Source organism: Cannabis sativa, chromosome 1 (assembly GCF_029168945.1).
Source record: "Cannabis sativa cultivar Pink pepper isolate KNU-18-1 chromosome 1, ASM2916894v1, whole genome shotgun sequence".
Taxonomy (NCBI): domain Eukaryota; kingdom Viridiplantae; phylum Streptophyta; class Magnoliopsida; order Rosales; family Cannabaceae; genus Cannabis; species Cannabis sativa.
This window is the reverse complement of record NC_083601.1, coordinates 29,533,500-29,559,196: the sequence shown is the minus strand read 5'-3', so window position 1 is coordinate 29,559,196 and position 25,697 is coordinate 29,533,500. Positions and strand designations below refer to the sequence as shown.

The window sequence follows — 25,697 nt, the reverse complement described above, 5'->3', positions numbered from 1 at the left end:
AGAAAATGCTCAGGATAGCTCTTCAAGTATGGTGGTTGGAAAGGCCTCAGGTTGATAGTATGTTAACCTGGGCGCTAGGTGCCTAGAACACCTAGTGCTACGAGTGCTCAAAACTAAAAGTGCTACGAATCTGATTTTGATGCATCAAATATGTTCGTGACATGTCTAATTCATGCTTAAGTACAAACTTTGATCCATTTGCAATAAGACGGACCCGAAAACTAAAACCCTAGGTCAGGATGCATAAATTTTATAATGTTTATTTGTATTCAATATGAGCTAATACATCATGTTTATCATGGCTGAACTAGTTTTTTAGGCAATGGCATCTCTTTCAATTTCAAAGTGGTGAATCCGTCAGCTTAAAGCCACAATTTCATGTTTTGTTTTCTACTTTAATTCACTTAATTTTCTGTAAAGGTTTAAGCTTCTCCATATCTAAATCATTTGCATGGCCTCTAAACTACTTGACGTATTTTTGTTAATTAGTAATTTTAGTCTTTTTGTTAAATGCAAAAATTTAGGTGTCGTTTGGTAACACTTTTGTTTTCTAATTTTTTAATCACAAAATGAAAGTAAAATTTTTGTTTTTAAAAATTTTGCTTTTGAAAAACAAAAATGCGTTCTGTAACCACTTTTGTTTTTCAATTTTAAAAACAGAAAACAAAAGTGTGTTCTGTAAAGTTCATATTCATTTTCATTTTTTGATTTTATTTACGTCGGGTCTAGGTCCGGGGTCGGATTTGGGTTCAAGTCAGAGGCTTGGTTCAACGCCAGGACCGTTGGGGGATTTGGGTTCGGATCATGATCGAAGTCCAAGATATTGATTAAGAAAAAAAAACTGTTCAAAAAAATATTGAAAGTGATTTTTTTTGTTTTTAAAATTTTGATTCTCAATTGAAAAATTGAAAAGTAAAAACAGTTTTATAGAACATGTTTTTAAAAAATAATTTCACTTTTTCAATTTTAAAAACAAAAAACTGACTAAAAACGTATTACCAAACGACACCTTAGTCATTCTGTTAGATTTGGTCCCATTATTTTATTTAAATGTTGACGTATCTTCGTTAATTAACAACTTTGCTCCCCTGAATTTTGACAACTATCAAACTGTACCCCTTAATAATAAAAATAAGAAAGATTGGATATTTTTTTAGTAAATTAAAAAATTAATTTAGATCTTAAAAAAAAGAAATTTTTACATGAAAAATCCATTTTACACAATTTATTACACAATTACTCATACACGCCTATGTCTACATTTTTACTTACAAAGTTGGTTTTATTACACAAATACCACTTAGTCATCATTTCATCAATCATCAATCAAATCCTACTCTCTTCCATCTCTTTTTTCATTTTCTATCAATCAATCCATCATTTCACTCTCTTTTTTTATTCTTTTCTTTTTATTTTTAATTTTATTTCAGTTTTTAATTTTTAATTTTTTATTTTATTTCAGTTTTTAATTTTTTATTTTTAATTTTATTTTCAGTTTTTAATTTTTAATTTTTTTTCCATAACAATTCTTCTTTTCTTTTTATTTTTAATTTTATTTCAGTTTTTAATTTTTTATTTTTAATTTTATTTCAGTTTTTAATTTTTTATTTTTAATTTTATTTTCAGTTTTTAATTTTTAATTTTTTTTCCATAACAATTCTTCTTTTCTTTTTATTTTAATTTTTAATTGTAAAGCTAGTTTCTTATATATTGTTGCTTAGGTCTAGGATTGACTTCTATCAATCAAGGGAGAACTATATATATACATATATGATATGCACACGTAGTGAAGATTTTTGAGACGTACACAATGATATTATTGTCAACATATATAGTAGATATTAGGAAATTAGGTATACCAATACCAACAGCACCACGATTCTAAGATTTTATTTTTGAAATATCTCAAAATCAGTCTAATATTATTTGTACAAATTAAAAACGCGCATGTTAGTGTGTCTAATTAAGTCAATAAAAATCACTATTGAAAGAGTGATGAACATATATAGCATTGCTATTGAAAAAACTGATGATATACAACATTCACGTGCAACAATATTAGAGAATAGTGTGCAGAGATTTCATTGTCAACGTTTCTCGGAAAAAAGATAATGTTGGTGCTGATGTTCGAACCGAGGTTTGTTTTCGGTTTCTTTTTGGTTTTCTCCCATATTTGAAATTTTACACCTTCTGTATGTATTTTTTTTAATATGTTTTTTATCTAGTTGTTTCCTGTCCATTTTTATATCATCAATGGGTAACAATGAGATTTATCATGGATGTTGATGTTCAAAGAGTTTTTCCTGTATTTTAGTTTGTATAAAGTTGTTTTGTAGTTTTATTATAGTTTTGCTACTTGCATATGTTATTTCACTATAAAATTAATATGCAACTATTTGCACAAAACTTACTATGTATAACTACTATTTCTTAGTCCCCATCAAATTAAATTCTTGCATAATATATAAACTATCATAAAACGATAATGCAACTATAAGGCAACTATTTGCACTTGCATACAGTTGTTTTGTAGTTTTATTATAGTTTTGCTACTTGCATATGTTATTTCACTATAAAATTAATATGCAACTATTTGCACAAAACTTACTATGTATAACTACTATTTCTTAGTCCTCATCAAATTAAATTCTTGCATAATATATAAACTATCATAAAACGATAATGCAACTATAAGGCAACCAAAACAAAAAATAAATCAAAATGTAACTGTATATAACGTAGATGTATTATTCATGAGGTTTTTTTAAAAATTTTCACATCATACATTGTTTTGAATTTGGTGGGAGGTCCAGATCTGTTTATTACAGATCTACATTTCATAAATCTGGATTTCGATATTAGGGGGAGTTGTTTTGATCGAATAAAACAGAAAACAAATGTGTAATTTCAGTTTCTTCACAGTTTTTCTGAATTTTTTTTCGTCATTTTCAGTTTAGATCATTGCAGGTATTCTTTTCCAGTTGATTTTGCCAGAATTAATAGTTGTATTTTTCTCGTTTTGGTTTCATTTTGGTTGCTTTGCGGTTTTGAAACGAGCGCGTATTTTCATCTTCATGGTTCGCTCTGTACAGCTGAAGGCTTAGTGCATGTGGTATTTTTGTAAATATTTGTATGTGGACTGTATAAATGTTTAATGGGCCGGCCCAAAGTATTTTTGTAATTTTTTTTCCTTTTTTGTATTTTTTTGTTTTTTTCCCTAAAAAAAAGTCATTTTGAATAATTAAAAAAATTAAAGACGAAACTAAAATTTTAAAACTAATTAAGTGATTTAAAAAATTATTTATTTATTATAAAAAAATTATTTAGATATAAAAATAATATATATAATAAAATTTTAATTTTTGTAAAATCTAAATTTTATAAGAACAACCGAACAAGCTTGAGTTTATTTTTTTAAAAATAATTTATTATTTTAATTATTTTTCTTTATGGATTCATAAATATAAATAAATTTCTTTTGATTTAATTAAATAAAATATTATAAATTTTAAAATTAATTTTTTTCAATAAAAGAGAATAAAATTTTGTATTAATATTTAAAATTAAAAATATTAATTCTTAACTGAAAGATACTTTAACAGAAAAGTGAAAAGTTTAACAGAAACATACTAATTATTAAAAAAAATATGTATATTAATTCTTAAACAGAAAAGTGAAAAGTTTAAGGACTGCTAATTATTTTTTTAAAAAAAATCTAGGTAAAACCCAGTCATATTCACTCTCACCTTATAACCACTATTGCTAATCCCATCAAATAGAAAACTACTTATATAAGGTAAGCATGACCAAAATCAATTTCTCAATTCTATTTCTTTGTTTTTCTCTTTATACACTGTAGAACCTCGAAAATTGAGCAATCGAAGCAAATTACTTGTTTACTTTTTTCATTAATTCCTATTGCTCTTTTCAGCTATGGCTTTATATGGTGAGGCTGAAACGACATCATCATCAATTGGTGAGGACAGAATTTCGATGCTACCCGATGCACTCATCACTCACATCCTATCGTTTCTTCCCACAGACGATGCTGTTCGGACGTGCCTTATTTCAAATCGTTGGAAACTCATATGGCATTCAGTACCCACACTCTCTTTCTCTGATATTGATTATGTATCACCACAGAACCTCTACAAATTCGTGAATGATTATTTGAAACACAGAAAGAGAGGTATGTATTATAACATCCCTTCAGTCATAACAAGTTTTAAGCTTGACATGAAATATTGCTATCAAACAACCAAGTCTGTGTTCCTAGATAAATGGTTAGACTTTGCAGTTAAGAATAAAGTCAAGGAGATACATGTTTGCTTGAACTCTTATTCTGAGGGTGAAAACAATTACTGGTTAACTGAAACAGTTTTCAATGCAAAATATTTGACTGTTTTGGAGTTGGAAAGGTTAGATTTGAATGCTGCCTATTCAATTAGCCTTCCTGCGTTGAAAACTTTGTCATTGAAATTTTGTTTCTTTCATGGTGATGGGTTATCAAAGATTTTGATTGGCTGCCCTTCGCTTGAGAAATTGCAGATACTTACTTGTGTTAGTATCAAGTCTATTGATAAGCTTCGTTTAGAAAGTTCAACCCTCAAGTTCCTAAAAATTGAAAATTTCTTTAATGCATCTTTTGATATTGTACCTGTTCAAGTTGAAGCCACAAATCTTGAGTCTTTGGATATAAGAGGATTTTTTAACATTCAAAACTCATATTCTTCTGTATGCAAGGCAATTAGGAACCTCACACTAACTTTTTATGATGATGATTGCATTGAAGACACATCCTCATTAAATTATATTATTTCCAACCTTCCGGTTCTTGAGAATTTGACTTTGAAGGATTGCTATAGACTGAAATTGAAGCACCGCTTGCTCATAAAAATCTCTAATCAACAATTGAAGAGTTTCAATTTGAAGAATGAGGGTTCTAAATATGAGTCATACAATCATGGAATGAGTATTATTATTGAATCAGCTCCAAAATTGGAATCATTTTATTACGAAGGTAATATCAACTTTAGCATAGCAACGGAGTCATCTAATTTATTGAATGGAAAATTTGTGATTTTTGATCCACACGAGAACTATGACTCAAATTGGTTTAATAGTATGATGATTTTTCTTCTAAATCTCAATTGCTCTTGGAATACTGTGACGCTGCATGTGCACTCAGATAAGGTATGTTTGTTTACTTAGTCTTCTCTATTACATTACTTCTCTTGTTTTATTGTGTGTCTTTATTTCAAGTTCGTATTATGAGTTATATGAGTTGATATAACATAAATTAATATGTTTATTTGTTTTCTTAAATCTAAATACACATGAAGGATCTCATCTTGTCAGAAGATCTCAAAAGATTATATCGTTCTCCTTTACTTAATTGGAAGCATCTCAAAATTATTACTGATGATAAGCCACAAAAAGAGTCAGACCTGAAAGATGCTCTGATGTGGATCTCACCCTCCTTAGAAACATTATCTATTAATGAAAATGTCATACTTTAGTTGTAACTGATGACTATGAGCATGAATAATTCATCTTTTATTTGTTTTGTCTGCTAATGTTGCTACTTTTGTCCTTTTGAGATTATATTTAACCAACTTGGTATGAATGAGTTTGTTCACTTAGCAAAAGAATGTGATATTTTACCTTTTCTTGCATTATTAAAATTATGGTTATATCTTTCTATCTTCTCTCAATTTTTACAAATTTACAAATTTTACTGAATTCATGATTTTGTGTTTTGTTTACTAGTTGTTTTATTTTTATTTAATAAATTATATGTTTCTATTCTATCTATATTCATTTTGATTTAAGAAGAATATGGACAGATGGAACCATGTTCGAATTTTACTGTGACTGAAAAGTGAAGTAAGTTGCAAGACTGTAATTTAGTAGGAACATCATTTTCACTGAAAACTCGATCTGGAAAAGAATATGACGCTCTAACAAAGTTGTTCGCAGTTATATTAGTAGATCATTTAATGAAAAACAAAGAAATATTGTTTAAAATAGATAGAAGTTGTTGACAGTCCATCACCACTCCCTTAAAAAGTAAAACTGTGATGTTACTTCGAATAGTTTAATCATATAAGTACTTTTGCTAAAAAAAAAAATTAGAGTTCTCAAAGTTGCAAGATTCTAGTACATATTTAACATTTCTAATAAAAATTAAAGTGAAGACTGGGAATAGATGACTTCTATAATATATTCCACTATTATGTTAAAACTATCTTAAAATATTCTCATATTATTTGATCCTAATGTAATTGTTTTTAGTCTTTTATCCTTTTTTTTTTTAATGTAACTGTTTCTCATGTCAAACTTACAACCAACATGACTGCTCACAATTTGGCTAAGATTATATTAGGGGTGGATGAGATTGTTTTTAGTTAGAGAATACCCCTTCACACCTCTCTAGCTACTCTGTTATTTGAAATGATCTCTTCTTAATTTATAATAACATATTTTTTTACTAAAAATTCAACTTCTTTTTTCTTTCTAACAAAATAGCAGTTATCAAAATACCTTTCCTCTTACAAAGCAGGGAAGATAAGAATTATTTAATGTTAACCTAACACGTATGAAAAACCGTGTTTTTGTAAATGTCAGTTGTATATAAGAAAATATAAAAACTGTAAGCGTTTACGACGAGCGAAAAGTAATTCTATACAAAAAAACGGAACGGACGAGAATATAAAATATTTGCAGAAAAATAAATAACTTGACACAAGAGATTTATACGTGGTATCAGTGTTCTCACGAACACTCCTAGTCCACGGGGCCACGCCCAGAGAATGAAATCAATTAATAAAGTATCAAAATTACAAAGACAATTGACTTAAACAAGTTTAGACTCCCTCTAAAGAATTGTCGCAATCCTTTGTAATCCACTTTATGAATCTGACTTCTTGAAACACCTTCAAGCCCGAACTCCCTTCGTCTTTGAAGTGTGAGTGCTTACTTCCTCCCGAAGTAAGGCTTCAACAAGTCTTCTCCCGAAGACCAAGTGCTTACTTCCTCCCGAAGTAAGGCTTCAACAAGTCTTCTCCCGAAGACCAAGTGCTTACTTCCTCCCGAAGTAAGGCTTTATCAAGTCTTCTCCCGAAGACCAATCTCTTGTTCAGTCAAGTAGTTCTTCACAACCTCTAGGATAGAGTAAGAACAGAAATAGAACAACTAGAACCTAGATGAACAACTAGGCTCTCACAAAACAAAGAAAGACTCTCTTCTCTCAAAAGATAAATGCAAAAAATGAATAATGGAAGAGGTAATTTGAATGGTTGCTCTCTAGGCTCTATTTATAGAACATAGAAACCAAAGAGGCAACCACAAGTTCGAATTAGCAGCTGTACAAAAACTTTCCTAAGAAAACACGATCTGCTACATCAGATTCGGATGCTGACGCAGCAGATCTGACCAGAAACGGGAAACTTACTAAAATCGGGTCCGATCTTCTATCAATGCTTGATTCCTGCCAAAAACAGATTAGATATTCTGATTGTATTAAGATACAATCGAAATTAATAAGGAAAAGGCAATAATCAAAGTTTCCCTAAAAAAGACAACTTTCCAAAAGAGAATTCCTTCTCTTTTGAGAAGATTTCAACAAAGGAAAGTTCAGCTGAAAGTGTAACTTTCCAAACAAGGAAAAGGGCAACTACAATCCGAATTTATAAGGTAAGAAATCGAATATGAATGCACAACAATCTTACCATAAATGGAAAAATTATTTTGTCAACTAACTTGCCAAAAAAAGACTTTACAATCTCCCCCTTTGGCACTTTAGATGAACAAAATAATTTTTAACACAAAGTACCTGCAAGATAAAGTTAGCCATAACAAATAACTACTCCCCCTGAGTAACACAATCGAAAACCAACAATAACTAAAGAAACATGCTAACTTTTAAACCAAATAGTTCACAGGTACCAAACACAACTCCCCCTGGAAAAAGGGTCTAGAGTTGATAAAAACAAATTGAATGCTCAATAAAATGCACATTAATTAAGAAATATTTTGACAACTAAATTGCCAAAAAAGGACCTAACAATCTCCCCCTTTGGCACTTTAGATAATCAAAATATTATTAATTAACAAACACCTACAAAACAAAGTTAGCAAAATAAACATAAAAACTCCCCCTGAGAAGCACAACATTAAACCAAAATAAACAGCTAACTTTGACCAAAGATGAACACAAACACAAACACAAACACAAACCTCAACTCCCCCTAGACAGTTGAGTATACAATTACTCCCCCTTTTTGTTTATCTATAAGGGCCAAAGACAAAAAGAAATGAAAATATAGAAATATGTCCAACAAAAACAAAAAGAAAGAAAACTTATGCCCCATAAAGCTTGATCAATGAGGACAACTGCTTGGACATCTCTTGCTGAACCTCCTCCATGGCAGCAAGACGATTGGAGCAGCAAGAAGAGCATTTGAGGGGGCTTGTTTAGATTCCACCATTTTCCTTTTTGGGATGCCCTAGGTTCTTTGTTCTCACCATTTTGATCTGAAAGAGACAATGAACAGCAAACAAGCAAGAGAGACAAAGAAATAGAATCGGGTAGGTGGTGAGAGTGAATGACAAAAATTGGTTGAAATAAACATGGGAGAGTTTAGCAAAAAGGAAACCAATTTCAACATATTTGAGAAACCACCAGCCCACGATTACAAAAGGAAACTGCCCACTCCTTGCAACTTCTTTCCCCTTTTTTTTAAAAAAAAATAAATAAAAGGAAACTAGAATTACCAACAATATTTCCAAAAATAAGTCAATCTTTCAAGATTAAAGACACATTACCATATAAAAGATCAATCTTTAAATGGAAACATATTAAAAATAAATCAAAGAAGAATGAATGTTGATACTTACCATTTAGGCACAAGGCTTCCTTAACCCATGAAGCAAGTCACTCGCCTTCCTCTTTTTTATTATTTTAATTTTTTTTTATATATATATATTTTTTTTAAAAATTAAAACCGAAAATAAAATACAATGTGTACAATAGATATATGTGATTCGAATCAAGCAAAAAAATCAAATATCATTGAAAATTGACAAAATACAATACATGTTATGCTTTTAAAGAAAATAACTAATCAGTATCTCAGGGACAAATCATACTTAATTGATGTTGAGGAAAAAGATATGCATGTTACTAAAAATTGTGAACCAGGATTATCAATTTAATTTTAATAGAGGAGACTTACAAATTTGAACACACTTGTCAGACATAAGTGTGTGCAGTGAAAATAGGATCATTGTCCTTGGCAAGATTTTTCATTTTCGCCTTTTTCAATTTGATCCCGCAACTGGATGCTTTCACACCATACTGAAGGTAGCCCTTTTCTATGGTAGTGCATCCTCATCATAGTTGCTAATTACAATGTTCCAGCTTACTCAACAGATGGCTTTCACACCTCAGTATGGGTAGCTCTAATCCAGCAAGGGGCCTGACAAGACTGAAACAAAAATTGCTCAACTCTGTATAAGTACATTATTTAATCCTAGACACAAATAAAGAGTAACATGAACCTTTTAACACAACATCACAAAGTATGATCAGACTGAGATCCTAACTAATTATAATCCAAAAGCATAAACATGATTTGTCAAAATACAATGATAGGAGATTAAGAGCTAGAGATGAATCACATAACACTATTGTACAAAAATTATGAACATGATAAAATTAAACAATGCAAACTCCCAAAGATTTTCTGAGGGAGTCAAAGCGACTTGCATCTAGGGCCTTTGTGAAAATATCAGCTAATTGTTTTTCAGTATCAACATATTCTAATTGCAATGATTTATTTTCAACAAGTTCCCTGATAAAGTGGTGTCTTATATCAATGTGCTTTGTTCTAGAATGTTGAACATGATTTTTGGAAATATTTATGGCACTAGTATTATCACAAAAAATAGTCAAAACACCCAATTCAAACCCATAATCAATCAACATTTGTTTCAACCACAATAGTTGAGTACAACAACTGCCAGCAGCTATGTACTCAGCTTCGGCAGTAGACAAGGAGATGGAATTCTGTTTCTTGCTATGCCAAGATACTAGATTATTCCCAAGAAAGAAACACCCTCCACTTGTGCTCTTTCGATCATCAGCATTTCCTGCCCAATCTGCATCACTAAAACAAGCAAGATTTGAATTAGTATCTTTCGAGTACCAAATTCCATAATCAGGAGTGCTATTAACATATCTAATAATCCTTTTTACAGCTGATACATGAGATTCCATAGGATTACTTTGATATCTAGCACACACTCCCACACTGTAACAGATATCAGGACGACTAGCAGTTAAATACAAAAGACTTCCAATCATGCTACGATAGAGTGTAGTGTCTACCTTTACACCATTCTCATCTTTTGTTAATTTCAGTGTGGTGCTCATTGGAGTGCTTACCTGCTTAGCCGATTCAAGGCCAAATTTCTTGACAAGGTTCTTTGCATACTTACTTTGAGATACAAATGTACCTCCTTCCATTTGTCTCACTTGAAGACCCAAGAAGAAATTAAGCTCACCAACCATGCTCATTTCAAATTCACTTTTCATTTGATCAACAAATACCTGCACTTCATGGTTAGATGTAAAACCAAAAACTATATCATCAACATAAATTTGAGCAATGATAAAATCAGATTTTATATGCTTGATGAAAAGAGTTTTATCCACACTACCTCTGTGATAGCCATGAGAAAGTAAAAATTGAGTCAACCTTTCATACCAAGCTCGAGGAGCTTGTTTCAGACCATACAAAGCTTTTTCAAGCTTGTATACATGGTCTGGAAATTGAGGATCTTCGAATCCTTTTGGTTGCTCAACATAAACTTCCTCATTCAAAATACCATTTAGGAAGGCAGATTTCACATCCATTTGAAACAATTTAATATTCAAAATACAAGCAATACACAAAAGTAAACGAATTGATTCTAATCTTGCAACAGGAGCAAAAGTTTCATCAAAATCAATACCTTCTACCTGTGTGTACCCTTGTGCCACCAAACGAGCCTTGTTTCTCACAATTGTACCGAACTCATCACTTTTATTTTTAAATAACCACTTTGTTCCAATTACATTTATACCTTTTGGTCTTCGGACCAAAATCCATACCTTGTTGCGAACAAATTGGTTGAGTTCCTCTTGCATTGCATTGAGCCATTCCTCAAAGGTCATGGCTTCCTTCACATTTTTCGGTTCATATTGAGAAACAAAACAAAGAAAGCTGATTAAATTAACATACCTTCTGCGAGTTACCATGCTTTCTTCAGGATTTCCAAGAATGAGATCTTTTGGATGATTCAATTTGACTCTGGTGCTTGGTTCTTTCTGAATAGAATCAGTGATGATGTTTGGATGAGTCAAGATAGACGATTCTGGTTCTCCAGTTTCAATTGCAGTAGCAGATTCGTCATTTGCAGCATCAGAAATGGGTTCTGCTGCATCAGGATCTGCTTTTGCTGCTTCTGGAGGAGCATCCATGAGACTATCTATCTTGGCTTCTGTGGAAAACTCTGAAAAATCTCTAAAATCATCAACAACCACATTAGCTGATTCCAAAACAGTTTGAGTTCTCATGTTATAAACACGATAAGCTCTATTGTTTAAGGAATATCCAATAAACACACCAACATCACTTTTAGCATCAAATTTACCAATATGCTCACGATCTCTATAGACATAACACGCACATCCAAAAACATGAAAATGACTTACATTGGGGCGCTTACCTTTCCAGATTTCATAAGATGTTTTTGAGGTACCTGGACGAATAAACACTCTGTTTATTATGTAGCAAGCTGTGTTAATAGTTTCAGCCCATAAGCGCTTTGTCAACTTCTTGCTATTTAACATCACTCTTGCCATTTCCTGCAATGTTCGATTCTTCCTCTCAACAACTCCATTTTGTTGAGGAGTTTTGGGAGCTGAAAATTCATGAGTTATACCTGTAGACTTGCAAAAATCATCATACACAAAATTTTCAAACTCCTTACCATGATCACTTCGAATTCGAACAATTTTCCCAATATTACAACCTTTCTCAACTCTTAATCTCAGACAAAGAGTTTTAAAGGCATCAAAAGTGTCAGATTTTTCTCTTAAGAAATCTACCCAAGTAAAACGAGAGAAATCATCAACACACACAAAGATATATCGTTTACCATTCAAACTTTCAACTTGGATTGGACCCATAAGATCCATGTGAAGCAATTCCAATACTTTTGAGGTATTGATATCAGACACAGGCTTGTGAGTGATTTTTAATTGCTTCCCAAGTTGACACGGTTCACACTTACCTTCACTTTCCTTACCAAGCTTGGGAAGTCCTCGAACAATACCTGCATTTGACAATTTTTTCAGGTTTTTAAAATTAATATGCCTAAGCTTGGCATGCCACAGATCTGTGGTGTTGTTGATAGCTGAATGACAAGTAAACACAGGGGTTAGAGTGTAACAGTTATCATTGGATTGAAATCCTTGCAAGATACATTCATTGTCATCATTCAGAACATAACAATGATCACTATCAAAAGAAACAGTAAACCCTTGATCACAAATTTGACTGATGCTAAGTAAATTAGCCCTCAGTCCTTCAACTAACATCACATTTTTCAAAGTAACCCTTCAAAATTTAGAGTTCCCATACCAACAACTTTTCCGGATAGGCCATTACCAAAAGTGACTTCTCCACATTGCATAGGCCGAATGTTAGTCAAAAAGTCCTTGTCACCGTCATATGTCTAGAGCAACCACCGTCAAAATACCACATTTGAGATGCGAGCTTTATCGAAAAACCACTAGACAATTCTTTTTCACCCATATTTGTTTCAAACCTTTATGTTTCTTTTGAGATTTTTCCAAATTATCAAAATAATTTGTTTTAAACAGATTTTTCAACGTGAAACATTTAGGTCTGATATGTCCTTTTCTACCACAAAAATGACAAGTGGGAACAAATCTTTTTACCTGAGATCTTACTCTTTTCGATAATACTAGAGATTTTGCAGCATCAGAAACTGCTCTTGCTGTAACAGGCTGTGAAATTGTTACAGCAAACTTTGTAGCCTCAAAGTGATTCGTTGGAACACTAGATTTTACAAACTTCGTGACTCCAGAACTTTCCATTCCACTTGAACCAAGGCCTGCGAACCCTCTTTGACCTGCATTCTGAGGTTTTTCAAAAATAGAAGATCCAGGGTTAAGCATTTGAACATTTTTCTTAAAATTTTCAAGTTCCTTCTTTAAGAGAGTGATTTTTTCATTTTTATCACAAAAACTTGTCTCATACTCTTTTATTTTCAAATCACACATTTCAATCTGATGAGACAATTTTTTATTCAATTTATTCAACTCTCTATTTTCAGAAGCAACCTGAATCCATTTTTCATACATGACTTTGTATGATTCAGCAAGAGACTCTTCACAGATTTCAGACTCATCTGAATCTGATTCCTCTTGTTCGGTGGTATTATTCAGACATACCAATCTAGCTTTCACCTGTGAATCACACAACACATTAGACTTAACAGAGGTTAGAGCAACATTTTCAGAATTATCTTCATCACTTTCGGTTTCATCATCACTCCAAGTGACATTGAAACTTTTCTTATTCTTTTTCAAAGTGTTTGCACACTCAGCTTGAATATGCCCAAAACCTTCACATTCCCTGCACTGAATTCCCTTTTTGTTAGAAACAGATGGTTTAATAAAAGTATTACCTTTTGAACCTTTCGAAATATTCTTTTTATTTCCCATCTTTTTCATATATTTCTGAAAATTCTTAGTTAATAAAGCAATCTCATCATCACATTCACTATCAGAATTTTCAATATCAGCAGCTTTCAAAGCAATACTTTTACCTTTATCAGCAATGGATTTGGGTTTGTCCTTTTGTTTAATCTGTTGATTTAATTCAAAAGTACGTAAGGAACCCATCAATTCTTCCACCTTCATAGTGCTAAAATCTTTAGCTTCCTCCATTGCCAAAAGTTTAGTATCGAAACCTTTTACGGAAGTACTCTAACAATTTTTCTCACAAGAACAGAATCATCAAGCTTTTCTCCAAGAGCAAAATATTCATTAGCAATGTCAGATAATTTTTCATAAAATTCAGTTAAAGTTTCATTATCAGACATTCTAAGCTCATCAAATTTAGTTTGAAGCATGATAAATCTAGATCTTTTCACATCAGAAGTTCCTTCAAACTGAGTTTGAAGGATCTCCCAAGCTTCCTTAGCAGAAACACAAGATGATATAAGTTTAATGTAACCCTCACCTACACCATTAAAGATAGCATGCAAGGCTTGGCTATTGTAGGCAGAAAGTTTATCATCTTCAATAGACCATTCCAGTTCAGATTTTATAGTAGTATTACCTGAAGAATCTGTCTCAATTGGAAGAGACCAACCTCAAAGAACCATTCTCCAAGCTTTCTCATCTTGAGATTTGATGAAGGCTCTCATTCTAACTTTCCAATAAGGATAGTTAGAGTCATTAAGCAATGGTGGTCTAGAAATAGAACTTCCTTCTGCAAAAAATGACATTTTAACACAAAAACGTTATAGGACCACACTAAGAGTTTAGTGTCCCGCTCTGATACCAAATGAAAAACCGTGTTTTTGCAAATGTCAGTTGTATATAAGAAAATATAAAAACTGTAAGCGTTTACAGCAAAACTGAACAGACAGAATATAAATATTTTCAGAAAAATAAATAACTTGACACAAGAGATTTATACGTGGTATCAGTGTTCTCACAAACACTCCTAGTCCACGGGGCCACGCCCAGAGAATGAAATCAATTAATAAAGTATCAAAATTACAAAGACAATTAACTTAAACAAGTTTAGACTCCCTCTAAAGAATTGTCGCAATCCTTTGTAATCCACTTTATGAATCTGACTTCTTGAAACACCTTCAAGCCCGAACTCCCTTCGTCTTTGAAGTGTGAGTGCTTACTTCCTCCCGAAGTAAGGCTTCAACAAGTCTTCTCCCGAAGACCAAGTGCTTACTTCCTCCCGAAGTAAGGCTTCAACAAGTCTTCTCCCGAAGACCAAGTGCTTACTTCCTCCCGAAGTAAGGCTTTATCAAGTCTTCTCCCGAAGACCAATCTCTTGTCCAGTCAAGTAGTTCTTCACAACCTCTAGGATAGAGTAAGAACAGAAATAGAACAACTAGAACCTAGATGAACAACTAGGCTCTCACAAAACAAAGAAAGACTCTCTTCTCTCAAAAGATAAATGCAAAAAATGAATAATGGAAGAGGCAATTTGAATGGTTGCTCTCTAGGCTCTATTTATAGAACATAGAAACCAAAGAGGCAACCACAAGTTCGAATTAGCAGCTGTACAAAAACTTTCCTAAGAAAACACGATCTGCTACATCAGATTCGGATGCTGACGCAACAGATCTGACCAGAAACGGGAAACTTACTAAAATCGGGTCCGATCTTCTATCAATGCTTGATTCCTGCCAAAAACAGATTAGATATTCTGATTGTATTAAGATACAATCGAAATTAATAAGGAAAAGGCAATAATCAAAGTTTCCCTAAAAAAGACAACTTTCCAAAAGAGAATTCCTTCTCTTTTGAGAAGATTTCAACAAAGGAAAGTTCAGCTGAAAGTGTAACTTTCCAAACAAGGAAAAGGGCAACTACAATCCGAATTTATAAGGTAAGAAATCGAATATGAATGCACAACAATCTTACCATAAATGGAAAAATTATTTTGTCAACTAACTTGCCAAAAAAAAACTTTACACTGGTTTTAGAGACTATGGCATGTCTGTAAAGGTGGTGAATCTATAGTTTGCTGAGTTTTAGGGAACCTGAAACTTCAATCAAGCTTTGCTTGCTAATGATTTGAAACTACTGTGGCTTGGTGATTAGAGTGGTCAGTGCTTACTCTTTCTACATTAAATCATTTTGGTAGCCAAGAAGCCTTTATTGTGTGGAGGAGTTTATTTTGAGGAAGAGAGAAGCTTTGTTTCAATATGAGCTAATGACTCTATTATATCAGCATTTGAAATCAAGTACTTAATGAAGGCTCAGAATTAACAGAAAAGTCAATAGACAGAACATGAAGGCAAAGCATAAAAGATAATGTGGTTATTAAATGTCAATCGAATTAATTAAGGCATGTTTTTCATGGCTGAACTGGTTTTAGGCAATGCGACTAGTCTTTCAGTGCTTAAGAAACATTGATGTTTTGTGTTCTCTTTTAGAATTGGTTTCACTTTCACTCTCAGTAAAGATTGAATATCTCCATATCTAAAGTCATTTGGATGGTCTCTATCTCTAAAGTCTAAACTACATGCTGCCCCATTAATAAAATTTTAATTAACATAGTCCTACTCCTGTCACTAAATATTACTCACAATTTTAGTTGTATAATTACAATCTAGAAAATTATTTTTTCAATAATTATACAACATGTTCAGTAATGTTTAGATGAAAAGGAAAATTGTAAATTAATTTGTGAATATTTACTAAAGAAGAAGAAAAATGCAAAAAAAAAAAAAATCACTTCATATATTATTTTTTAACTTGAGTAGTTACTATATAAATAGGTATGTGAATTTGGATTACAATTTAAATCTGTTAGCTTCTTCTTGTATTTTCATATAAATACAAAAAAAAAATACTATGTATAAATGAAAAAAAAATCTTCATTTTGCTGCATCACTTGAAGAAATAGACCTCTTCTCCACATCAACTCCATCCACGGCCTGGTGGAAATACTTCTGGAAGTTACAGCTGCCCCAAAAGATTAAAATTTTTGCTTGGCGAGTGTTTCATGATGCTATTCCAGTTGCAACATTGCTGGTGCGCAGAAACATCATTACTGACTCCACTTGTTCGCTTTGTCGTCAAGCTTGGGATTCAATTGGTCACGCACTCTTTGGTTGCAAATATGCTCGAGCAGTATGGCGTGCAACAAACCATCATTTCGACTGGAACACTGCTCCAATGATGCACAAAGGTGATTATTTAACTCACCTTACAACATTACATTTCGTCAGCGAAATGAAGTTTATAATTTGCAGTTGCACCTTATGGTGTATTTGGTCTGAAAGGAATCGTTTTGTACATGGTCAAAAAGCCAAACCAGCTGCACAATTAGCATCTTTTCCTAATAACTATATGTCCAATTACCGATCTGCTCAATCTAAGTATCAGCCACAACAAAATTCAGCACCTCAGTCTTCCACAACAACCCCTATCGTACATATCTTTGGTTGCCACCTAACTATGGCGAATTAAAAATGAATGTGGATGTAGCCGTGGACTCAACTAGCAATAGAATTGGGGTAGGTGCTGTTGTACGAAATAGCGAAGGTCAGGTCTTTGCTGCCCTCTCCATGCCTTTAATTAGTAATTTTGCTTCACATGAAATGAAGGCAAAGACACTTTTCCACATTTAGGTATGGGCTTCACAATTGGAATTCCAAATTGGTCATATTGAAACAGATGTTCTATGATTACAAATGCTTTATATGGCTGATCTGTTTGTATTGCTGCTTATTACGATCTTATTATAGATATTTCTTGTCTTCTTTTCTTTCAACCGGGTGTATCAATTATGCATGTCAAGCGTACGGCTAATGTGGTCGCTCATAGTTTAGCTAGATATGCTTTAAGGTTGGATGAAGCTTGTTATTGGATGGAATATTTTCCTCTATCTATTTACTCTGTTATTATAAATGATTTAGCAGTTTAATTTATAATAAGAAGTATTTTTTCTAAAAAAATTAAAAAAAAAAAATCTTCTGAAAAATATAATATAACTGTGGGGTTCTCATGGTAGCACGCGTCGCTTCATGTCGTCTATATTTTTCTCGGGACTGAGCTTCACATTTTCTTCTTCTTCCTCAAGTGTACTTATACTCTCTCTCTCTCTCTCTCTCTCTCTCTCTCTCTCTCTCTCTCTCTCTCTCTCTCTCTCTCTCTCTCTCTCTCTCTCTCTCTCTCTCTCTCTCTCTCTCTCTCTCTCTCTCTCTCTCTCTCTCTCTCTCTCTCTCTCTCATTTGCAGATTTTAATCCACCCCTTCGTAAGAGACCCTCCTCAATTAGCCTTAAACACAAAATGAACTTTACAGAACACACTTTTATTTTCTGTTTTTAAAAATTTTGCTTTTGAAAAATAAAAATGCGTTCTGTAACTACTTTTGTTTTTCAATTTTAAAAACAGAAAATAAAAGTGTGTTCTGTAAAGTTCATTTTTTGATTCTATTTACGTCGGGTCTAGATCCGGGGTCGGATTTGGGTTCAAGTCAGAGGCCAGGTTCAACGCCAGGACCGTAGGGGGATTTGGGTCCGGGTCATGATCGAAGTCCAAGATATTGATTAAGAAAAAAAAAAACTCTTTAAAAAGATATTTAAAGTGATTTTTTTTAAAAAAAAAATATTAATTCTCAATTAAAAAATTGAAAAGTAAAAACAGTTTTATAGAACATGTTTTTGAAAAATATTTTCACTTTTTCAATTTTAAAAACAGAAAACTGATTAAAAAAGTGTTACCAAACGGCAACTAGATTTCTGCAGCTACAAGTAAGGATTAACGGATCTGGCTAATTTTTTTTTCATAATTGCATTAAAAATTTATGTTAAACCTCTAGCTGTAGGGGTTAGAGCATGTGAATTAATGAGCCCTCTTAGGTTTTTTTTTTCTTTCTTTCTTGTTACAGCCCGAGATCCGTTAGGGCGTTTGTGTTTTACTTATGGCTGAAAAAAGAGTTAAAACTACATCAATGGCTGATGAGGACAGAATCTCGAAACTTCCTAATACACTCATCATACTTATCCTCTCATTTCTGCCCACCCCAGATGCGGTTCGGACTTGCTTTCTTTCAAAACGTTGGAAACTCATGTAGTATTCACTCCCCAGCGACAGCGATTGCCATTTTACTAATGAAGGCGATTGGCCAGAAAAGTTTTGTAAGTTTGTTGACAATTGTTTGGAACAACGCAAGAGAGGTATGTATTTTATCTCGGATTCTAGCATAACAAGTTTTAAGTTTATGATAGATGATTTTGAAACAAGCGACTTTTATAGCTGCGTAGATAAATGGTTAGCTTTTGGAGTTCAGAATAAAATCAAGGAAATACGTCTTCAGTTGTTGGATTATTGCTTATCTATGTCAGTAGTTAATGCAAGATACAGTAGAACATCTATTTAGGAATACTCTATTCAAGAATAATCTCTAATTTGTTATAAAAAAAAATCAAGTCCCAATTTGGGCCAGTTATAAATAAGAATAATCTCTAAATTGTAATTAGTTATACATTTTCTAAGTCACGTATTAACAAAGTATAGCTCTATATAAGAATAATTACATCTTAATAAAATATATACATATATTTTGTAAATTTATTTATGTAAAATTAATAATTTTATTTCAAATTATAATACATGTATGAATATTATATTTACTCTAAAATAAAATTAATATAATATAGTATTAATGATTATTTATTGTTATTATTATTACATTGATATTTTTTAGTTTTTTAATTTTGTTTTTTCTAGTGTAACTCTATTGAGTTATAACCTCTCAATTAGAATATAATTTATTTGGTCCCAAATGTATTCTTGGATAGAGGTTCTACTGTATTTGACTATTTTGGAGTTGGAAGGGTCGGATTTGGATACTTCTTATTCAATTAGACTTCCAGCATTGAAAACTTTGTTATTGGACCGTGTTGGTTTTAAACAGAATGACGGGATGTTTAAGTTTGTGTTGGGTTGCCCTTCTCTCGAGAAATTGATGGTGTTAAACTTAGTTCACCAGCTCCGTTTACAAAGTACAAGCCTCAAGTTCATACAACTTGGATATCGTGCAAACATAGAACCTATTCAGATTGAAGCTATAAATCTTGAGTCTTTGATACTAAATGGATTTATCTTTGAAAACTCAAATCTTTCTGCATGCAAGGCAATCAAAAATCTCTCAATAGTTTTAGCTGAGTACAATTTTGAAGACCCATCGTCATTAGAAGATCTTATTTCATACTTTCCACACCTTGAGAATTTGACTTTGGACTGCGATGAGTTGACGTTGGAGAACATCAAAATCTCAAATCAACAGTTGAGAAGTTTAGATTTGGAGAATTGTGGTTATTATTCTGAAACGGATTATAGAATGGTAAACGTTACAGTTTTAGCTCCAAAATTAACATCCTTCTGTTATAAAGGCAATATAAGTTTAACCATAGTAGTGGAGTCATCTGATTTGTTGAATGGAGAACTTGTAATTCTTGACCGACCTAAGAAATATGATGCAAATTGGTTTACTAGGATGATGAATTTTCTATAGAGTCTCAATTGTTCTTGGAATATTGTAACCTTGCATATTTCATCAAATATGGTATGTTCATTACATGCCTTCTTCTTTTTTTCCCCTTCATTATTTCACTCATTTGATTATGGATTTTATATCAAGTTTATACTAATCCAAGTATAGGTGGTTTATATATTTATTTTGTTCTCTTAAATTTATATACAGGTTCTCATTTTATCAGAAAATTTCAAAAGAATTTGTCGTTCTTCTTTGATGACCTGGAAGCATCTCAAAGTTATTACGAAGGAGAAGCCAACGAAAGAATCAGAATTAATATATTCTTTAAGGTGGATTTCACCCACTTTAGAAACATTATCTATTAATGAAAAGGACATATTTTAAATTGTAATACTGTAATTACTTACCATAACCCTAGGAATGGTGGTCATGGTGGTCTTTTATTTGTTTTCTTTGATAATTTATATTTAGTTCAGCAGCTTAGTTCGAATGAATGTGATTGCTTTGCATTAGAATGTGATATTTCTTTCATAGTTTCATGGATCTCATGCTGTGTGAAAATTAGATATCAAATACTCGAGGATATAATGTATCTGGATATGTCGTTTTTTGACGACACATTTAATTTAATTTATAATGTTTCCGATGTTTGTCAATTGTTCTTTCTTTTATTTTTGGGTTACTGAATCTGATAGTTGTCTATAGAGAACGATGCTGCTTGGTGGTGACATAATTTATTGAGATCGGAATAACTTTTAATCCCACAAAATTTATCAAAACCAACCAAAATAAATTAAACCCACACAAATTTATAACAATGGGCAAAAATACATAAAGGAAATCAAGATTTTTGCACAGAAAAATTGGTATTCAATATGAGCTAATTATTCTATTTCCATCGAAACCAAGTTGATTAACTACTCTTGTCAATAAGAATATGGTTAAGAAAAAACATTTTTCTACTTATAGTTATCTCCACCAAAAAGATTGAATTAAGGAAATAGAATAAGTCACTGGAAAGAAGATGAAGTCAGCTCCCTCTTCCATTGTAAGAAAACAGCAGTTGGCAAAATACATCTCCTCTTACAATGCAACAAGGATAAAAGTAATAATTATTACATGTTAACCTAACACATATTTTTCAAGGCTGAACTGGGTTTAGATAATGGGAGTCTTACAAGGTGGTGAATCTATCAGCTTCAAAAACCATGATTTTGTGTTTTCTTTTCTAATTGATTTCGATTTCACTTTCAGTAAAGGTTAAGTTTCTCCATATCTAAAGTCATTTGTATGGCCTCTAAACTACCTGCCTCAGCTGGGGGATTCGGAATGAAACATGTTCGAATTTGACTGCGACTAGAATTTGTTAAACCACTCTTCAATCTCTTAGCTTCCTTCTTCAGTACCTGATACTCACCTGCACAAGTAGGCATAATCAGCAGCATATGAGAAACCAATAACCATGTTATCCTTCCACATAATAATATGAAGAGATCAAAGATTGGACTGAGCTCTCCTCAACTGTTAGCTCATACATATGTAACTAACTTTCCACAACAATCTTCAGTGACATAAATGATACATCATTAAGTGAAAATCCAAATCTCTTGGACATTTTACAAAACCTTCCAAGAAAACTAAATTCAGGTAATTAATTATGTGGCGCGTTATGGAATGACAAGCAAATATGCTAAATTAAGCTACTAGTATCTTGACAAATTCAGAAGATATCAAAGTATTCAATTCAAAATTCACTCCACAATTAAATAAGGTACTATTACTAGTATTTAGCATTTGAACTATTATAAATTCTAATGTTGCTGCAAATCGGACATCCCTAAATACAGGAACATGTTTAAGATTTCATTCCTATTCTCATTATCGTAATATGAATCTTAAACAGAAGGTCTATTTACATACTACATAGTTTCACTTCACTATGATTAAAAGCCTTCTAATCACACTTTTAAGCATTATACTACAGAAGGAAATTTTGGGAAGCATTTTATATGGCAATGTGAAAGGCAAACAAATTGCATTCAACCTCATTGAATAGCTGTTTTGAGTCTGTTGACCAAAATTAACTATTTATTTGTCTAGACTCCTCCAGACAACATACAATTTATTTTATCTTAGCACCAAGTTTTCTTCTTGACTTTTATGTTTTTGCTTTTAGTTTATTATTAGAATCTATTTTCCCCTTCTCTCTGAATAAGTACCAGTTCGACTATTGAATTGTGTGAAAATTTTAATATTATAGCTATGGGTTGTGACTTCAGATAGGAATAGGAGCATTACAATGTTTAGCAGGAAAACAATCAACCAATGCAAATTGTTCAATATCTTTCCATGGAACTAGAAACAAGAATTCAACAAGGTAACTTACCATCCACTATCAACTTTTCCTTCCGCACTCTGGCCAACTGCTGCTTCAGTTTGTTGTTTTCCATGGACAAGGCGACACGTTGCTGGAGTAGAGAAGAAACTCTAACAGCCAAATCTGATTCTAAAGTCTGCAAATTCATTGAAAGTAAAACTTAAGCACTATTCATAGATACACTCCATGCAGCCACACATAAGGGCAAAAAATCAGATGTAGTACACCACAAATATCAGGGTTACAACACTAAGTTCGATAAATCCAAAAAAATGTTATTAAGACAGAGCAAAACTGTAACAAAATATAAGGTAGGTAAAATGGGCAATACTTCATTCTGGATTATGCTGAAGACATAGCATACACTAGCTATTTTCTTACTGATCAATCAAGGCAAAACGTAAACATGTTATGGTCTATTTCATGATGACAAACATAAGCCAAACTTAGTGTTCTCTTATTCAATCTGTACCTGCAGAACATCAACTGTCCTTTCAAGTTCAGCAATATACTGGAGCTTTCGAATCCTTGAACGCTGCCCAGGGTGCCTACAATCAAGCCAATAAGCTGGTAATCCACTAATGTCTATAGATAGCTACAGAGTACAATAAACACAAGCAAAAATAACATTAACAAATGAGCTTAGATCCGAACCGTTTCGCTGTTTTTGCATCCACATTGAGTGAACCATCTGTGTTCATGTCAAACAGATTAGAACTGCTCCTAGCACCAGGAACGCAAACACGACTATCTATATACTCCCGAGAATCATGAGAAACATATTCAGACAATGCTGACACTATGGCATTCTCTGAAAACGAAGAACTGCTTCTTAGCCGAGGAGAATTAGGACCATACATAGAAGAAGCTGACTCCAACCCACCATTAGTTGGGTTACCAACTGAATTCCCTTCATCATAATGGGGAGCCAAAATGGAAAAGGAATCTGCAACACTGTCCAAAAGGGTAACAGAGTCACTCACTGAACGACGAAGTGATCCTCCTTTAGAATTTGAATCAGGATCATTCAACAAGTCATCAAGCCATGCTGGATGATCTTCCACAAAGGGATGATTAGAGAAAGAGTTGTGGTTTCGAATTGAGGCACTGGTGGGTCTCTTTTGAATTGGGCATCGAGGAGGCAGGTGGGCTTGAACTTGAGCTTGTGATGGCCTTGTTGTCATGGTGAACTATATCACATGGCGGTTTTTTATCAGCTTCTCAATGCTTTTCTTTTCTTACCATTTTATACAAAAGAAGTACTAAAAATCATAACAATAATGCCATGTTTAATGTCATTTTCTCTAACCTATCTTAGTGAAGCAATATGTTTTACCAAGATAAAGGAAGAAAGGAAAAGGAACTAAAAACTTCAAAATATACAAATTAATTCTACAGTTTACAAGTTTTTACTTAGGGTTATTGCATAAGGGAATTTAACTACTCATTCTGTGAACTAAAGTTAATAGTTCAAATACTTTCTAAGCAATCCAAGAAAGGAGTCAAATATAACTGGATACCAAAATGGGTGATTTAAGTAATTGAGTGTGAATGCACCGAAAAAGAAAACCTTTGGTCAATGGTCAACCCCAGTGAAAATTCAAACATATCAGACACGAATATCACGAAAAAGCATCTCAATGCAACAGTGGAATCCAAGTTCTACAAGAAACACCCAAAAGAAAGGGTAATTTCATGGAAATTCAACCAATCTACACCAACAGAATTTAATAAAAACCATGTAAGCTCCACCCAGATTGAAGCAAAACGAAAAACCCTGAACAGAAAGACAGTGTATAACTAGTATTTAAAAAAGAAGAAAAGAAAAAAGTCCCTTAGAAAAATGAGGATTAACAGAGCTGGGGCTTACCTTCCTTTTTATGTTTATTTTTAATTTAAAAAGATTGTTTTGCCCTCTACTGTGTGAAGAAGAAGAAAGGAAGCATGATGAGAGAGGGAGGGAAAAGAAGAAGAGTGGGCGAAGGATAAGTAAAGGTGCGCAGGGAAAGGGGGTTGGAATGGGGAAGTAAATATTTATTACAGCAGAGTTGTCAGTGTCAGTGTCCACTCATTTACTCCCACTTGCTGGATTACACCGTACGACCCCTACTCCTTCCTTTCTTTGCCAATCTTTCACTTTTTCTCCTCGTTTTATTATTGCCAATATAATTTGAATTTTTTACTCATCAATTACAATGAATTATGATTGTAAATATTTTTTAGGATTTCTACTCATTTGTCGTTTTGTATTTTATCTAACGTTTGGTGCGTCATCTAATTTAGCGGTTCCATACTTTTGTTCATAAAATAAAAGTTTAAACTCTCCACTTTAAATTTCTCTTTTCCAATGTAAACAAAAATAAAAGAGTAATTTGCGGCAAAACTTCCTCAACTATCAATTTACTGGTAAAAAACTATCTAACCTCATATTTTAGTGGGAAAACTCTCCAAAATACTGTTTCGTTTATATTTTTTAGGTGTCGTCTGTTCAGCCTCGTTAAATCCTATTTTTGCCCACATAGCAATGACAAGTCATTAAAAAATTATTCTACGTGGCCATATTTTACAAAATAAAAATTAAAATAAAAATAAAAAATTTAAGAGTAATTTGCGGCAAAACTCTCCCAACTATCAATTTACTTGCAAAAAACCATCTAACTTTAAAGTTTTTTGGATGGTTTTTGGCAAGTAAGTTGATAGTTGGGGGTTTTGCCGCAAATTACTCTTAAAGTTTTTATTTTTATTTTGTAAAATATGGCCACATAGGATAATTTTTTAGTGACCTGTCATTGCCACGTGGGCAAAATTAGGACTTAACGAGGCTGGACAGACAGCACCTTAAAATGTAAACGGAACAGTACTTTGGAGAGTTTTCCCACCAAAATATGAGATTGGATAGTTTTTTGCAAGTAAATTGATAGTTGAAGGGATTTTGCCGCAAATTACTCAAAACAAAATGTTTAGTAGATGGAAGAGGAAG

The 25,697-nt window shown here is 32.6% G+C and overlaps 2 protein-coding genes across 6 annotated transcripts; one reads left to right on the top strand and one right to left on the bottom strand.

The window, feature by feature from the left end:
* The first annotated feature begins 3,734 nt into the window (after positions 1-3,734).
* Positions 3,735-5,601, top strand: LOC115705108 (F-box/FBD/LRR-repeat protein At2g26030). Of its 2 annotated transcripts, XM_061107353.1 has the most exons (3): positions 3,735-3,796; positions 3,932-5,193; positions 5,343-5,601. In XM_061107353.1, the coding sequence occupies exons 2-3, from the start codon at positions 3,934-3,936 to the stop codon at positions 5,517-5,519; spliced, it is 1,437 nt and encodes a 478-aa protein (XP_060963336.1). In that variant the 5' UTR covers positions 3,735-3,796; positions 3,932-3,933; the 3' UTR covers positions 5,520-5,601. The 2 variants fall into 2 exon arrangements, with proteins under 2 accessions (XP_060963336.1, XP_030488209.2); XM_030632349.2 differs by lacking the exon at positions 3,735-3,796 and having other exon boundaries at positions 3,819-5,193.
* Positions 5,602-21,360: 15,759 nt separating this feature from the next.
* Positions 21,361-24,813, bottom strand: LOC115708203 (basic leucine zipper 34). 4 transcript variants are annotated; one of them, XM_061107352.1, is made up of 6 exons: positions 24,588-24,813; positions 24,288-24,494; positions 23,372-23,907; positions 23,190-23,265; positions 22,727-22,853; positions 21,361-21,757 (listed from the first exon to the last, which is right to left on the bottom strand). In XM_061107352.1, exons 3-6 carry the CDS (start codon positions 23,899-23,901, stop codon positions 21,591-21,593), a joined length of 900 nt encoding a protein of 299 aa, XP_060963335.1. In that variant the 5' UTR covers positions 23,902-23,907; positions 24,288-24,494; positions 24,588-24,813; the 3' UTR covers positions 21,361-21,590. The 4 variants fall into 4 exon arrangements, with proteins under 4 accessions (XP_060963335.1, XP_060963334.1, XP_030492273.2 ...); XM_061107351.1 differs by having other exon boundaries at positions 23,372-24,494; positions 24,588-24,812; XM_030636413.2 differs by lacking the exon at positions 24,288-24,494 and having other exon boundaries at positions 24,588-24,812.
* Positions 24,814-25,697: the final 884 nt, after the last annotated feature.